Source organism: Drosophila montana, unplaced genomic scaffold (genome assembly GCF_035044405.1).
Source record: "Drosophila montana isolate Dmon_TW-CO22-7 unplaced genomic scaffold, ASM3504440v1 contig_3733_1, whole genome shotgun sequence".
NCBI lineage: Eukaryota > Metazoa > Arthropoda > Insecta > Diptera > Drosophilidae > Drosophila > Drosophila montana.
Genome location: NW_026998620.1, coordinates 3,229,144 through 3,246,842, shown reverse-complemented (window position 1 = coordinate 3,246,842; position 17,699 = coordinate 3,229,144). Strand labels below are relative to the sequence as shown.

The following is a 17,699-nucleotide window of genomic DNA, read 5'->3' as shown; positions in this document are numbered from 1 at the left end:
GGGAGCTGCAGCTCTTGCTGCAAGGTCGCAATAGCTGCTGCTCAAGGTTATGCCGTGCCACATCAGCTGCTGCTGCCTTGGAGCGCAACCAGCTTCCGCTATTTGCATTTTGGTTGCATTACCCCAAAAAAAAAAAAGAAACGAGCTGCTTGAAAGGAAATTTTGCATGTTGTTTGCGTAGTCACAGACTATCCGCCCGCCCGCTTACGTCCTTCTTCATATATTTGCACATGACAAATACGCCATGTTTATCTGCTTTTGCCAGTGTATCTGTGTGTGTGAGTGTGCATATCCGGTTGCCACTTCCTATTTTTTCGGTTAGCTGCTCCGCAAGAATCATCAACATTTGCACAGCACCTTTTTGCATTGCTTTGGCAAACAGAACGCTGCATTTGCCAACGCCATCAGCTTGCATTGTGGCGTGTCTTAAAGCGGGGCCCCAGCTCAAACCCAACCCCCAACTAATATACAGCCATGCTGCATATACTATATACTATATATAACACACCATGTTGGCCAATAAATAAACCGACGCCATTGATAAGCCCAAGGCAATGCAATTGATTTTATGTATTGTATTGCTGATTGCACGCTCTGTGCCCTTATTGAATTTCTACACAGTGCGTGTTTGTTCTCTGCTGTTCGCTTGTGTTTGTTTGTTTGTTTGTTTTGTTTGTTTGTTCTGTGCCCTTTTGGTATACTATACCACGAAACGCACCCTTGTCGAATTATTGCTGCGGGCCTTCGGCATTACATTTTAACTATTCGCATTTTGATGGAATTTTTCTATATTAGGCAAACAAACATATTTCAGTTTTCGACTTGTTTTTGTGCACTTTAACGATTGCATGCGAATTTCAGCAGCCAGCACCCATTTTAACTGATGCAAAAATCACACATTCAAACAATGCAATGAATGCCAGTTAAGGAAAATATGGCTGAAAAGCTGCTGTTTGAGCGACGTGGAGAGAGGGGGTGGCGGGGGCAGTCAGTCAGTCGGAACTAGAGATGGTTATGTCAAACAATTTTGCATTACATTTCGCAGCGAGAAAATACGCGAAATGCTCGCGCAACTTATTGATACGCGAGACTTGAAATGGGGGCTTATTTTTTTTGGTTTAACGCCTGAATAGACAACATGTCAGCGAACACGTGTTGTTGTGTGTTAAATGCGATCATTGCCTTGATTCATTCCTTATAAATCTTCAATATTAAAGTTCTATTCAAGTTTCCAGCTACAAAACAACTTAAATCGTTTCTTTACTTGTTGTGACACTTGCTGCTAGATACCAACTCCTAGCACTTGCTGTATGACAGAATTTAATCCCATTTCCGTTCTTATCTCTGAGATATAGAGAACATAAATTGCACAACCTGCTCGATTTTTGGCTTCAGTTATAGAATTTTTGATGAATCACTTTATGAATGAATATACTTTACTTTCTTTATACTCCGCAAACATCTGTGAGGCTAGCGAATTATGCGCAAAATTAAACTTAAAATGGAATGGACCCATGATGTCATCGCCTTTCTTATCCAACACCCACCTGTACACACTCACACTCGCACCTGGAGCTAATTGTGTGTGTGTGTGTGTGTGTGTGTGTGTGTGTGTGTGTGTGTGTGCACTGCATGTCAACTTTTCATAGCGTAATATCAATTTCTGTTGGCCGTCGGCCGTCGGAATCATTGATAAGCTCGTGGCGTATGGGGCGTAGGGGGCGTATGGCTACTCGAAGTTACGCATACGACAGGTGGACCAAGGTCATTAACTAACGCTTGACTTTGGCTTCGTGTAATGTTGGTGCCGTAGGCCGCCGTCGAAAATATGTCGTAATGATTCAGTTTTCCAATCGTTGCTGCCTTATCGCAGCCCCCCCAATTTGGGCTCGTTTGGGTTTTGTTTCTGTTTTTATTTTGTGATTTTGTTTCAGTTTGCTTTTGGTGCGCTTATCAAATTGGCTTTAGGCATTCCAAAGTTGTTGTTCCCATACCAGCTGATTAGATATGAACGCGAGCGCGCACCCCTTTTTCGGAGGGGGTGGAGATTTGTCGCAGCGAGTTCTACACAAAAGTATTTATTGTTTATTTTTTTGTTATTTAATTGTTGCCTGTGCTTTGCTCTGTAACAATAATTCAACGTTTTTATGCTGCCGCAAAAATGATGATTCATTAATTTTTTGTCACCACATTTAAAAACATCGCTCGAACGGTTGCTCGCTGGATTTTGATAGCTTTACGCTTGCAATTTGTCAAGAGCTTGCCCCAACATGACCGGCAATTTATCACAGCGGCTGCCTGTTGAGCCCTTCACCCTCCCCCCTCCCCCCACCCGCCGGATCCAACGTGCCACATGGTATTCCACCACGGCCAGAGGCTCAGAGCAGAACCCGCTCACGTGCTCATCGATTGCTATTTAAATGCAATTAGGCACTTGATCTTTTGCTATTAGCTGCGGATAAAAAGAACACGAATGTAATTAAAGGCGATTACATTTGCGGGCCATACACGAGTATTTGGATCAATTGGCAGTAGCCAGAACATAAATGAATGAAAATTCCATTGTGGCGGAGAGGAAAAGCTGTTGAGTATGTGACATGCGTCCAGTAAATTTGCATAACGAAAATGTTTTCCCAACTTTGCTCAAGTTCGACTTGTGTCACAAAGAGAATATGTCAATGTACCGACAGACGCAGCAGCAGCAGCAACAGGGATGCAGAGGGAGGGGGGGCACGTGTACTAAACTCGGACTCTGACCAAGAGAAAGGCAAAGACAGAGACGCATGTCGGGCTGTCAATGGCCGGCCACAGGACATGCCTGACATGGCCGGACATGGCCAACAAAGCCTGTGCTGTATGTGAAATATGGGCTTTGCCCCGCTCGCAGTCATATTTCTTGGCGCTCAGACTCCGGACCAGATCATTTACATATAAATAACCAAAACGAGTCGTAGCCATTGATTTGGCATTTGCCAGCTGTATTTCACGCATTTTTTTTTCTTTCGAAATTCTAATGCGTTTAGGGAAATCGCTTGGTGTTGCTTGAGTTTTCCCAGCAGCGCTTTTAATGAGTTTTCCCGCACATTTTATGGGCTTTGCCCCATTTTCGGTGTATTTAAATTTTATATGTTTATTCACATTCCCTGCTGCTGCTGTTCATTTATTTGCCGCACATATCTGCTGCGCACTTCATCGAAGGCGACGGTCGCGGGGCATCTTTAAAATACTTATACTTAAATGCATACTCAAATATATGCACAGAGTCGTTAAATTTTCAAATGTTTATTTGAGTGCGTGGAAATGGCAACTGCCAGACGCGCGCGTGTGTGTGTGTGTGTGTGCACAATTCGTTGAACTCTTGATTATGAGCCGATTGAGACGTTGTGTTTAATCTGAGGCGAATTTGAGGGAAAGGAAAATTCAAATTGAAGTGCATATTTTCATTAATCATGGCCAGTTTTTCCATGATGAGCAACTTTTCACTTTATTGCAAATTCTGTTTTCCCATTCGAGTTAGAAAATGTCTTAAATCCAAATATATTTGGCCTACAGCTTTAAATGGAATATGAAATCACGTTGAACTCGTTTGTATTAATGGATTCCCAAAAACTTATACGAATTAAAGGATTGGATTATACAGCTATTTGAATGTTTTAGAGATATATATTTAAATTTACTATATCTCAGCATTCTACCTGAAATGCATTAGTTATTTATTAAATGAGCTGGTCTTAAGCCTTGGCTTAATATTGGCTGTATTTATATAGTCTGTCAACTTTTATATGTATCTGTGCGGATAACTCTTGCATTCGTTGCCTACTTCTAGGAGCTTGTTGCAGCTCACACACACACACAACCGTAGCCACATTTGTGTCTGTCTTTGTTTTCTTTTTGCTCTCTTTGTTGGAGTCTAAACAAGAGTGTGACAGATTCTTCATGTGGCTTTGCTCACAGCGTGCGCACAGGTGTGTTTGTGTGTGTGTGTGTCGATAACCCATAAAATGTTTTCACCTGGCGCAGCTTCACTGAAATTGCCGAGCATTTCACACATTTGCTCAACAAGAACAAGCTGCATCTTGTTGAATGAAAATCTTTTCGTTTTTATTGCCACATTATTTGTCAGTCGCCGCTTTACGATTTAAATGAAAAGCCTTTTCTGATAATTCAAGTGGAGCGCAAAATAAATAATTGCCATTTTATCATAATAAAAATGAAAATAAGGAACGCAATAAAAGCTAAACTGAAGCGTATGAAAAGTGGAATTACATAATTTATATCCATATCGATTACAGCTGGGGATAAATGTTTCGTTTTTGTTTTGTCAACTTTATATTTTGCATTGAATTCATCGCAAATTCAGGCTTCAATTAATATGCGGACAACGGTAGCAATTATAAACTCGCGGCTTGGATCATGCCATTAGCCCTGACAGTCATTAAAAACAAAATAACTTTGGCCAAGTGCCGACGGATTTATTGAGTGCAAATCAGCCAAGTTGGCGGCGTGGGCAATCTGGAGCACAGGTAGCCCAGCTACTGCAGCCTGCGTGGGCGGCCGTTGCCTCTCGCTCTTTATTTATTTAATTATTATACAAAGTTGCTCTAGGGCCGCCGTTCGCTGATGAGGGTGTGCCATGGGGTGGTTTTTGCCCCAAGGTCGTTGGCTTTGTGGTCCAAAATGGCTTTGTCTGCTCCCCAGGTCGTTGATTGGCCCTGAGTAGGGGGCCCCAGCTGCGCAATCTCCGTCTTGGCCAAACAATTTTTAGGGCCATTAAATTTGCACAGAATTTTTCATGTCATTAATGTGTAATTTATGCCATGCATAAATTCAATTTGATCAATTCCGTCTGTCGAATCGAATAAAAATTTAAATTTTATTTTATAATTTCAACAATATGCCTATATTAATATTATGCGATTTTCCAATCAAGTGCACACAATTCGGGTACAGGGTGCGCGAGAGTTTGGCGCATATCAATAAAAAAAAAACAAAACGTTTGTAACATACAGGGTGCATCTTCTATTGCAAAAGTGAACTTATCAAAATGCCAAGCAGCGCATATTGAAAGTGCATTCAAGTAGAAACTCATAAGCTGCACCATGTTCAATGTCAAAATCAAAGTCAAAGAGGGCAACAATACGCTGCCCCGAAGCGGCCAGCGCAGCAATGGCGGCGGCTCCTTGTTTGCCGCCGGCGTCGGTGGCAGCGGACGCAACAGTCCCGCCACGGGCAGCCTACGCAGCTCGTTGGCCTCCTCCAATGGCGGCTCGCTGCGTCGCAAGGGCAAGCATGTGCGCATCGTGACCAGCTACGATCCCTTAGAGCGCGACTACGAGCGAAACAGACAGCAGTTTGGTAAACATTTGTGCAGCAGTCGAGGGCTCTGAGATCTCTTGGAACAGCTGCTAATCGGATTCTTCATTTCTTGCAGACAACATTGATGGCGTGACGGAGCTGCGCCTGGAGCAGTACGAGATACACATTGAGCGCACCTCGGCCGGCCTCGGCCTGAGCATAGCTGGCGGCAAGGGCTCAACGCCCTTTAAGGGCGACGATGACGGTATTTTCATATCGCGCGTCACCGAAGCGGGACCCGCCGATCTGGCCGGCCTTAAGGTAGGCGACAAGGTGATCAAGGTGAACGGCATTGTCGTCGTGGATGCAGATCATTACCAGGCCGTTCAGGTGCTCAAAGCCTGCGGCGCTGTGCTGGTGCTCGTGGTGCAGCGCGAGGTGACGCGCCTAATTGGCCACCCCGTCTTCAGCGAGGACGGCAGCGTGTCGCAGATCTCCGTAGAGACGCGTCCCCTGGTTGCCGAGGTGCCAGCTGTCATACAGGAGCGCTACATTCCGCCGCCCATTCAAATAGTTCCAGAACAGCAGCAGCAGCCCGTCCAGCAGTTGCAGCAGCCCGTCCAGCAGCTGCAACAGCTGGCGCCTGCCCAGGCACATGGCTATGCGGGCAATGTGTTTGCCACGCCCACGCCAGCAATAAATGGAATGCTGCTGGAGAACGGCAAGGTAGGAGCATAGTCGTCGTACTCTTGCTCTTGTTGGATATTGATTAATTTATGTTGTCCTTTGTGGTTTTTGTACAGCTGGATTTGGCGCCGTTAAGCTTTATTCAATTGCACACGACGCTCATACGCGATCAAATTGGCCAGGGATTGGGTTTCAGCATTGCCGGCGGCAAGGGCTCACCGCCGTTCAAGGATGATTGCGACGGCATTTTCATATCGCGCATTACCGAGGGCGGGCTGGCGCATCGCGACGGCAAAATCATGGTTGGTGACCGTGTTATGGCGGTGAGTGAACTGCGCCATGCGGCCGGCTAAGTGACAGACAGACAGACGCTAATAGCATTTCATTGTATTATCCAAAACCAACCCAACCCAACCACCTACACTCGTTACAGATTAACGGCAACGACATGACGCAGGCACATCACGACGCGGCCGTCGCCTGCCTCACCGAGCCGCAGCGGTTTGTGCGCCTCGTTCTGCAGCGCGAATACCGCGGCCCCCTTGAGCCGCCGACGAGTCCGCGCAGTCCGGCCGTGCTCAACTCGTTGAGCCCCTCCGGCTATCTGGCCAATCGACCAGGTTAGAAATTCATAACGCCTCACTGCGTCGTTCTCTTAACGCTTTTAACTGTTTTTCTTTCTCTGTCTCTGCCCTTTTTCTCTCTGTCTGCCATGCAGCCAACTTTGGACGCTCTGTGGCCGATGAGCAGCCCTACAAGTACAACACACTGGCCACCACCACGCCCATGGCAACTGTGACGACAGGCGTTGTCCACAGCAACAACAACAACAACAACAATAATACGCTGCCCAGCAACAAGACTAACGGATTTGCAACAGCTTCTGCTGTCCATAATGCTCCTTATACTGCTGCTGCCCCAGCTGCTATCCCAGTTGCTGCTGCTGCTCCTGCTCCCGCTTCACACATTGACAAATCCACGGGTCAGCCGGTGCCAGCACCACGTCGCACCAACTCGGTGCCTCTGGGCGATGGCGACGGTGCAGTAAATGGTGCCGCGTCCACCAGCAGCGGCGACTCTGGCGAGGCTCAGGTAAGATGCCAAGCATTTACACTACTTTGTAGTAGCTCTGCTAGTCTCTCCTAGCTTTAGTTAACTGTTTAGTTGTGTGCACGTCATTTTAATGTTGCTCATAAGCTCGTTTGTTCGTTCCCTAATCATGCCCAGGCTAGTCTTAAGTAACCTTTAGGCCAACACTAAAAACCACAAGAACTTGCGCGACAGTTGGCCCAACACAGATCGCAGGTAAGTTCTTCAACTGTTGTTGGCCAAATGACGCGCAAGCTGGCACCGAGAGATTCATGCAAATTGTTGTTGATAAACACATAAACAATCCTTCCATATCAATTTATTTATATATATACAATTAAAAATATATATCTAATTGTGCTAATACATACTCGTATCTGCCAGATTATCAACCCGTAACCCTAGCTCTTAGCCAACACATACATATATACTACATAAATACAATATTAGTACACACCTATACATATATATATATAGATATATATAGTTATATATATTTATATAAAATTTGTTTGTGTTTGTTTTGCATGTGCCCTGTGCGCGTTCCTATTCGTGTTTTATCTTGTTACGTTTTTTTTTACATTTTTTGGTCTCATATTTTATCCCCCCCCCCAAACATATCTAGTATATAAGTATGCACAAGCGATTTGTGTGTTGTCATTTTTGTCCTTGGCTTTTAGCGTACCTATGCACTGAGATTGAAGAGCCCAGTTAAGGTCTGGACAGGGACTGTATATACATATATATATATTAATATATAAAATGCTACACATACATACCATCTACAGTTAGTTAGGAAGATTAGATTAGCTTTTAGACCCAAAATCAAAAGAAAATATGTAACGAAATTTACAAAAACCAACATATTTTTGTTTCTTTTTCTATAAACCCAAATGTTGCTTTAAACCTGAACTTTCCACAAAAAAAAAAATCCACAAAAAAAAAAAAAATCCAAAATCAATAAATTTGTCCAAATCGAATAAAACAAATAACAAAAACCAATCAACAAACTACGACCACAACAACGAGCAGTCCTCATCCCTACGGCCATTGACCAGCGATGATTTTCAGGCGATGATTCCGGCACATTTTCTCAGCGGCGGCAGTCAGCATCAGGTGCATGTGGGACGGCCCAATGAGGTGGGCGTCAGCGCTGTCACTGTGAACGTGAACAAACCGCAACCCGATTTGCCCATGTTCCCGGCCGCGCCCACCGAGCTGGGCCGCGTCACCGAGACCATCACCAAGTCCACATTCACGGAAACGGTAATGACGCGCATCACCGACAATCAGCTGGCGGAGCCATTGATCAGTGAGGTGACTATCACAACATCACGCATACACTAAAAAAAAAACAAAAAAAACGCAAAAAAACAAATACTAGAAACTTACCAAAGCTTTACAAAGCGACGCCACGCTCTGCCGAGTGCAGCAAATTTGAGACATGTTACTGTTACCCGAGTGGCGGCGCCCCATGGGGCATTATTTGGCTGCTCATTGCTCGGGCAATCAACCACAAGGATGAGAGCTTCTTTTCACCTACTTATGCACACCATACACATACACAAACACACACACACACATACACCCACCCACCACACATACACATACAACCACGAAAACACCTTTTAAATTGTTGTATTCAAATGTAATTGGCTCTTTCTATTGTTGGCCCTCATCTTATTTGTATAGCCCTTAAGCACCTACATATATAAAACTTATTTGGATATACATTGTAAATAAAAAAAATTTTTGTGCGTTTTTGCAAGCGATTTGACTTGAACGAAACTCCTCCTCCTTGCTTCTTGGCACGCTCCTAACGCTCCAGCACAGAACATATCCTTCAATTCGAATGTTGAAGCGTTTGAACAATGCGTAGCCAATGCACATAATTAAACAATTGTAATTGAAATGTTAAGCATTATGCAAAACACGCACATCGAAACTAATTTAAAAAAAAAAAAAAAACAAAAAAAAGAAGCAGTAGTTATTTATAGTTTAGTAGCTGTAGTTGGTTTATGGTCTTGCATAACAATCCGTTAATATTGCATATACAATAAGCATTCAAAGGATTTGCATTTGGTAAATGGTGCATGCAGGAATTTTAATTTTACACACGTATCGTTTATAATTACTAAATTAAAATTGATTGTTTTAAATGAAAACTACATGATTTGATCTACCTACTAACGAATTAACTAGGACCATTAACTATTTTACGGATTTAAGAATAATTATTATATTAATTGGTTTTTTTTAACGCGAACCTAATAAAACAGCTATATTATAATTTTGGTATATATTTTTGTGACGAAAGAGTTTAATGCATATTTATAAATTTAATTCCAACCCCTATTTGTGTTTGTAATTATTTACATCGTTATAATCAGAAGTTCCGCCTGTATGTGTGTCGTATCTGTCCGTTTCTAAACTATCTTATCTCACAAACTTTATAGGTTTTCCAAATCCTAGCAGTACATCATTTCCAAACAAAGAAGTGTTCATTATTTTACATTTTTATCTTAAACGAATTGACTATAACTGGCATATCCTATAGCTCCCATTGGAACAATCAGGAATTTAAGTTTTAAAAACCGTTCCGGTATATTTACCTCTTCACATTCCATTTAGCCAGAGATAAGATAGCTGATGGAACAAAATGTGTCAGCGAGGGCATTCAGTAGTCGTCACATCAACAAGATAACAGCTCTGACTAGTTGCTAATAGTTACTAATAACAGTTGATTTAAGCGAAATTGTTTGCAGTTAAGAGCAGCTGTTGAACTAAATTATATCTCGAGTTTGCCAAAGCAAATCCTTGTGATTATAAGAGCTGTAACTTAGCTCCGTTTGAGTTGCAACTAAAGCCGGCTTTGCACACACTCACACACACACACACATTAGCCACTCGAGTGTCATCGTCCAAAGCCCTGTTGAAAATCTACAAATCTGTGCAACTCATGTAGCCGTTCCTAGCCGCTTACCACATGAATAAGTAAATCGGCAAGCTAGTCCTGTTTGCGCACACACACACACAGCCGAGCCGCACATGAATACAGAATCCTTTTAATAATGCATTTTGTCTGGAAAGTACACGAAAAAAGCGTTTATTGCAACAGTTAATAAAACTCTACAAATGGGCCACGCCCACAACAGTGCAATGGGTTGTGTCAACGACACTCGTTGAACAAACTTATGAATTTTATCTCTTATTCGCCTGTCAACGGGCTGTGCGTAAGCACTGACATCAAGGCAAACTTGCATTCGCATGACAAATAAAATATTTAATTGTTTTTAATTTCACTTGTTGGCAAATGTCTCTCTGAATCTCTGACAGTCGATTGGCCAACGGCGTCGATTGCGCCACTCTGTTGCAAAAGAAAGCAATTTGCTTTAGTGAATTCACAAAAGTTATATAGTCGTAATTATATAGTTTATATCTGCAGCAGAAAAGCTCTACGGGCGTATGCCTGTCAACTGCTCGGCTAATGAATGTACAACTTGAGTTCTATTTTGACATTTTATGAAAAGGCTTGCATCGTGTGTGTGTGTCGTTGAGTTGTGCCAAGCCGCAGGCAGCTTTTTACCAACTTGCAGCTTGTCTGTGGCATGCATACAAACATATATATATATATATATACATACACCTGTTTGTTCTGCTAATTTAAATTAAAGTGCAGTGGTAAATTCCAAGGGCTTTTTTCGGCATGCCAAATAATTACTTTAACTTATTGTATCTTATTTAATATGCAATCAAGTTATGCTGAATGCATAAAGCATAACTAACTATTTAGTGTTATCTTTGGGCTCTAACTGTCTGGTGTTTTGTAATATCTGTTTTGTTGGGATTTTTAAATTAAATTGCATGTCTCTTGTTTTGGTTTGGCAACTTGGTGTCTTTGTGAATGTCTTTTTCTAATCTATCCTTTAGTTAAACATGAGACTCGAAATTTGTTCATGTAAATATCACCAACAATTTTGCACACACTCACACTCACATTTATGAGGCCACCCAACCACATAGGCACTCTTCATAACGTGCTCTTCAAATTTCAGATAGAACACTGCAATATTTAGTACTATTATTTTTGTTTAGTTTTATCTTTAATACACGCACAACACGCACTAATATCGCATTTTGTTGTCTCTGTAGGAAGTGGTGCTGCCCAAGAATCAAGGCTCACTCGGCTTCAGCATCATCGGCGGCACGGATCACTCCTGTGTGCCATTCGGTACACGCGAACCGGGCATTTTCATTTCACATGTAAGTAAAGCCACCACAAAAATTGCTGAGAGTTTGGGGAGGGGGGAGATGGCTCTTAAAACTAGGGACAAACTTTTCAAACTAATGCAGTTTGGCTGCCACAGCTTGCGGTTGCAAATGAGCTGCACAATTAGCTCGCAGTGTACTTAGCGTCTTTACAAACATTTAAATTAGCCATGGGGTCTGGTGAACTCACAACGTTTGACATCTGCATGTTAGACATAGTTAAATAATTAACTGGCGGCTAATAGCCAGACCAAGTTTTCTTTCTTCAAATTTTAGACATTACTTTTCCATTCTTGGATTAGTTCGTATCCAACGTTTGTCTTAAATTTCCTCCTAGAAATTATGAATTTTCCGATAAGTGTTAAACGTGTTTCCAATAAATGTTCATAAATGTCTTAGGAAATTAGTTTAGTCCCAAAACCTCATCAATTTTCCAACCATGATTGAATTTTCGGAAAAGTGTCCCAAATAAATTCTCAAAAATCTGTGAAATTATGTTTATATTTTGGTGTGAAGGCCAATTTTTCAAAGTTCCACTTGGAATATTTATCTTTAAGAGATAAAAAGTTCGCCTTCCTAGCTTTTACAGTGCGTCGAACATCAATCAGTAGAAACTCTCTTTTCTGTATTTTTTGTATAGTTATATATATTTATATTTAAATATCATAATATTTTCTTTGCATTCATAGATTGTGCCCGGGGGCATTGCATCCAAATGTGGCAAGCTGCGCATGGGCGATCGCATATTGAAAGTGAACGAGGCAGACGTCTCGAAGGCCACACATCAAGATGCTGTAATGGAGCTGCTGAAGCCTGGCGATGAGATCAAGCTCACCATACAGCACGATCCGTTGCCGCCTGGTTTTCAGGTAATTATTAATTATTAATTATATTATTATGCGCCCCTTTTGTATTTAGTTTGCTTTTGTGCCACTTATTATTTAGTATTTGAATTAATGTAAAAATCAAAAATTTAACGCTTTAAGTCAAACACCTATTTATACTTCTCTCTCACCTATGCTCTATGAATGCTTAAACAAACATTTACGATGCAAAGCACATAGAAGTAGTTTATATAAAAACGCAGGTAAGATTTTTCAATACTCTACACTCTGCAAACTATTGGAAACGCTAAAGATGCCTATATAAGCAACCACACCCAATAAAAACCAGCCCACAAATGTAGATTATTTAAGCTTTAATACAACTTGTTAGAAATTGTGTGTACTATCTATTTGGGGCTTATAAAATGTCCATAACAAAAAGTTTTATCATTGTTTATGTTAAGGAATACCTTTAGAAGCAAAACAGACAATTTTAAGTATTATTTTTATTTATTTCTTCTTATTATTTCGATAAACTCATAAATACCAAAGTTCAGCACAAATCAAATTTAATTTTTCTATTTTTTTTTTTTTGTAACCGAAGAACAATTTCTATAAATAAAATGGGCTATTACGATACGATCCCTTTTTTATAGAAAAAGAACCAATTTTATAGATGTTTCACAGATTAAAGAGTATATTGCAGATAAGATATGAGTAATTAGATGTGTAACTAAGTTGGGAAAACAATCCAATGCCCAACTCAAAAAGTTTCTAATATGTACTTTAATTTGAACAAAATAAAATATCAGCTCTCTGTTAATGCCAGGTAATATAGATAAACGATGCTCATTCGGTTTAATCTAATTGAGAACTATTGTTAATGAGACTCGGATTTATTTAATTAATTTAATTGACCGTAGAAAATAAGAGTGTTCCTTATAAACGCCATTGTTACCTGTTAGTCGTTGGCCAACTTGTAGAATAAGACTGCCAAGATATTTAATTTTTTTGATTGCTTTGTCTACGGCTTATATCTACCGCAATATCTTGGCAAACTTTATCGTCATAATCAAGTGAATTGCTTTGCCTTAGTTTCTGCTCTGTTTTATAATTGTCGAGCACTTAAGCAAAGCCAATGCTAATTTTTATGCTATTGTTATTGTTGTCGTTGTTGAAAATCGCAGGAAATTTTACTTGCCAAGGCCGAAGGCGAGCGCTTGGGCATGCACATTAAGGGGGGCCTGAATGGACAGCGCGGTAATCCCACAGATCCGTCTGACGAGGGCGTCTTCGTGTCTAAAATTAACTCCGTGGGAGCGGCACGACGCGACGGAAGGCTTAAGGTAACGAGTGGGTTCCTTGACAGTTGGGCGCTAAAGTTCGTTGCCCAACTGGCGGGACACATCAAATTGAATTAAATTGAATTGAAGTGAGCTAAACTTTTCTCTCGACCCCAGGTGGGCATGCGTCTGCTGGAGGTCAATGGTCATTCGCTTCTGGGCGCCTCGCATCAAGATGCGGTCAACGTACTGCGCACTGCCGGCAATGAAATTCAATTGGTCGTCTGCAAGGGCTACGACAAATCTAGTTTAATGCATTCCATTGGCCAAGCGGGTGGCATGAGCACCGGCTTTAACTCGTCTACATCCTGCAGCGGTGGCAGTCGCCAAGGTGAGTAAAACCCAAAGACGAAAGGATTCTCCAATGCAAACTTAACTTGATATTCTTTCTCGCAGGCTCTCGTGCTTCGGAAACAGGCTCGGAGCTTAGTCAAAGTCAGAGCGTCTCCAGCTTGGATCACGACGAGGACGAGCGTCTACGACAGGTAAGTCCCAGTCATATTGCCCACTGGCGAAACCCTTTAACCCTATCGACCACTTGCAGGACTTTGATGTATTTGCGGGACAACAGCCAGACATTGTTGCCATGCCGGAGCCCACTAGCCAAACAGGCCTGGCAGCTGCGGCTGCTCTGGTGCACGGGGCGCCTTCACCTACACCCACCACCCCGACGCCGCCCGCTGGGTCTGCGCCACATGCCGACATGGCACAGCCTGACACAGTGGCCGCGCAGACCGTGGCGCTTATACACGCCGAACAAACGCACCAGCAGCAGCAGCCGCAAACGCAAGTGGCAACAATTGGGCAGGAGAAGAGCACCCAGGAGAAGGTAAGTCAACGTCCTTGGCCTTTGGCGGACTGGTCAGTAGCCTTTCTACCTGTCGTGTTTAAACCAAATTAGGTGCTGGAAATTGTGCGCGCTGCGGATGCCTTTACCACCGTGCCCCCGAAGTCACCATCAGAGCATCATGAACAGGATAAAATACAAAAGACAACGACGGTTGTTATATCGAAGCACACGCTCGATACAAATCCTACCACACCCACCACACCCGCCGCACCTCTGCCGCTAATGCCCGCGGAGTCAGCGACCGCTGCCCCTCCCGCTCCCGCAGCCGCGGCACCAGTTGCTGTTGCACAGACCCAGACACAGACCAATTCCAGTCAGCAGACAGCCCAGCAGCAACAACAGGTATGTAACCAGATGCACGTCTTTTGCTAACTTACTTCAACATTTCTCTGTGTCTCAATATTTATATGTGTATACGTGTACGTATAGTGTGTGTTTGTGTATGTATGTGTGCGTGCGTGCGTGCGTGCGTTACCTTTGTTTAACGTCTCGATGTCCTTTTCATTCATACACTTAACATACACGAGCGCAAGTGACTGCTGCGCGTTCAACAAACCCAAAACATAAACCCCTAAAAAGTCAAAAAAAAAAAAACCCTTCGCCTGTTTTATTTACTCTTTTTATTTATTTATTTTTTGCTCGTTATCTTCAATAACTTCACTAACGTCTGACCTTTCGAGTCGCGTTTCTGTGTGTATGTGTCTGCTTGTATCTGTGCCTGTTCGTTATTCACATTTTATAAAAATTTATACATTTCATATAACTCGTATGCGCTAACATTTGTCATGTCTCGCAAATCTTACAACATGCATATAACACTCCATCTACTTAAAATTCACATCACAAAATCGTTCCTCAGTGCCTGCAGCTCATGGAGAATGTCAGCCTCCGTGTTTTTTGTTAATGCAAATTTTAATTTGAAAATCGCAAAAATATATAACATATATTGTACGTTTGTAATTGTCAGAAAATCCCAAACTCAGATCGTCTTTACTTCAATTCGCATATGTTAATGTGCCGGGTCTTAAAGACCAAAATCGCAAAAGCTGATAACTTAGTTTTTAGAAGAAACAAAAAGAATTTTTTATTGAAAGCATTTTTCTTAGTTTGTTTAAAATATTTCACCCATTTTTAGAGGTTACTATAAATGTAACCATCATTTTTTCATATTGCGAATAGCTACTCTTGATATTTCGAAACTTTGGTTGAAGTGTTATTGAAATATTTACAAACTTATCGAATTTTATTTTATTAAACAATTTTTTCATATGGCTTGATTCGTTAAGATACTTTATATACGCTTAGAGCAAGGTATTTCTTGTCAAAATCTACGAATAAACCAATAAGTTATAGACTTTTTAACTAACTTCCGAATAATGATTTTTAGTACAAGAACTTAGCTTCAGTTCGATCTTATCTATATTGTGGTCGTCCGTTGATTATAGTTATAAAAAGCTATAAAATATAGACTTAAAAGTTTCAAAATAATTTGTAAAAACTTAAGGTTCTTCAACTTCAATTGATACGTAAAATCTCTTAAATTGAAGGACATACATATATGTTATGTTTAATGCATTGTTTAACCTTTTACAAGTCGAATATAATATTGAGTATCGAGAATCAAATATATTTTAATAATGTATTAAAGCAAAAGCTAGAATCTGCGTTCATAAATTGATTGTGATATGCACACAATATAACTTTAGAAAAGTACATTTTTTAAATAGTTATATTTAAATGTTTAGAAACGTTTTAAATGTCCAGAAGTTAATTTGATCGATTACCCAAAATGCCCCAAGAAATACTCATATGAAAATTAGCCGCTCAACAAATGGAACACAACATCAATCACAAGCTACTCATGAGTATTCATTATAAATCGTGTTGTATGTTTGTTTGTCGTTTGCTGCATTTTGATTTAATAGTATATAGTACTATACAATCATACTTAGCAATGCCTCGGGAATTGCGCGGGGGTGGGCGAGGGTGGGTTAGGCATGAGTTATTGTACAGTAGAGTGCATGCGGAAGGGTGCTGTACATATATATATACATATATACATATATGTATGTATATATGTATGTATGTATATCTGTAGTAGCTGTTGGCTCCCCTGTTGTTGCCAGGCCTGGGAATCAGAGCTGGGACCACGTGTCCCACATTTATTGAAATGGCAGCGGGCAATTTATTATTTATTAGCATATTCCGAAGACCACATTTCTTTCGTTTTGCCTGCTCAATATTGTTGTTGTCGTTGTTGCCGTTGTCGCTGTTGTTGTTGTTGTTGTTGTTGTCGCTGTTGTTGTTATCTTATTTATGCTACTTACATTTTATATCAATTTCTGTTTGCGCCTTTATTGTTACCTTTTGGGGCTGGCTGCTGCTGCCTTTGTATGATTGTTGTGCCTGTTGCCTTACCTGAAATCCGTTAGCATTTGGATTTGCATTGGCAGCAGCAGGAGAAGACAAGAAAGAAATACCTAATATGCATAGATGGCACGTATAATAAATGTATATACAAATATGTATGTATGTATTTTATTTTATATATCTACATAAGTATTCAAAAACTGCGGAAAGGAATTTCCATTAAAATGTCTCTTATCTTCTTCTCATTCCTTCTTTTTATTGCTCTCAATGACGTGCGCGCCGTTCCCTGCTTTTCAACATATTGTTTTTCCTTTTTATATTCATTTCTCTTTTTAATATTATATTTTCTCCTTTTTCTTGTTCTTTTCGTTTTTTATTTGCATTTCGCATTCGTTTCGTTTCGATTCGTAATTGTCATTTTCCTTTGCGCTTTGCGCAGATCTCAATTCAGCGTATTTCTTAACCGTCAGATGTTTCCCACTATAAGACTGAGTACTTAGTTTAAAATACAGGAAAATATTTAAAATAAATGAGCAGAAACAAATGTTAAGCAACAACAAAACTGATAATACAGACAGCAGCATGTCATGTTGTTCACATATGAAGCCTCGTCGTGTTCAAAGGGCAAAGAGTTACTAAATACTGGCTAAAAAAAACTCACAACACAGAGGCTATACCTATTCGTAGGACAACAAATTCACTCGATCTAGCATCTTAAGAATACTGAACGCACCTGTCTAAGCAAATGGTTTCAATGTCCCTCATTAACCAACTATGTAAATGTTGAAAGGACATAAAACAAATTGTAAAGAATATCAAAAAAGTAGACTCAACTTCGGGCTGCCGAAGATTTAATACCCTTGCAGACGTTTAAGTGTTGTAATTGAATCTTCAAAAAAAATATATATATATACATTGTAGGTATCTTAAAAATTAAAATATCTGTTGTTGGTTGTGGTCCGATTTGTTGTA

At 40.9% G+C, this 17,699-nt stretch overlaps 1 protein-coding gene across 21 annotated transcripts in view; it reads left to right on the top strand.

Annotated features, from left to right (window-relative positions):
• scrib (scribble) overlaps positions 1–17,699 on the top strand; it is a 72,980-nt gene that overhangs the window by 32,267 nt on the left and 23,014 nt on the right. For 17 of the 21 annotated variants that reach the window (XR_010437610.1, XR_010437611.1, XR_010437608.1 and 14 more), the window contains 12 exons: positions 5,432–6,021; positions 6,099–6,305; positions 6,416–6,602; positions 6,701–7,074; positions 8,104–8,388; positions 11,224–11,334; positions 12,030–12,209; positions 13,352–13,510; positions 13,625–13,838; positions 13,904–13,992; positions 14,052–14,336; positions 14,409–14,699. Coding sequence is in view for 17 of the 21 variants with exons in the window: in XM_064694566.1 (XP_064550636.1) it covers positions 5,432–6,021; positions 6,099–6,305; positions 6,416–6,602; positions 6,701–7,074; positions 8,104–8,388; positions 11,224–11,334; positions 12,030–12,209; positions 13,352–13,510; positions 13,625–13,838; positions 13,904–13,992; positions 14,052–14,336; positions 14,409–14,699 (2,972 nt within the window). In the remaining 4 variants the exon portion in view is untranslated. Of the gene's footprint in view, positions 1–5,019; positions 5,356–5,431; positions 6,022–6,098; positions 6,306–6,415; positions 6,603–6,700; positions 7,075–8,103; positions 8,389–11,223; positions 11,335–12,029; positions 12,210–13,351; positions 13,511–13,624; positions 13,839–13,903; positions 13,993–14,051; positions 14,337–14,408; positions 14,700–17,699 lie in introns of those variants that run through there. The other 4 variants (XM_064694572.1, XM_064694580.1, XM_064694577.1 and 1 more) reach the window with 3 other exon arrangements.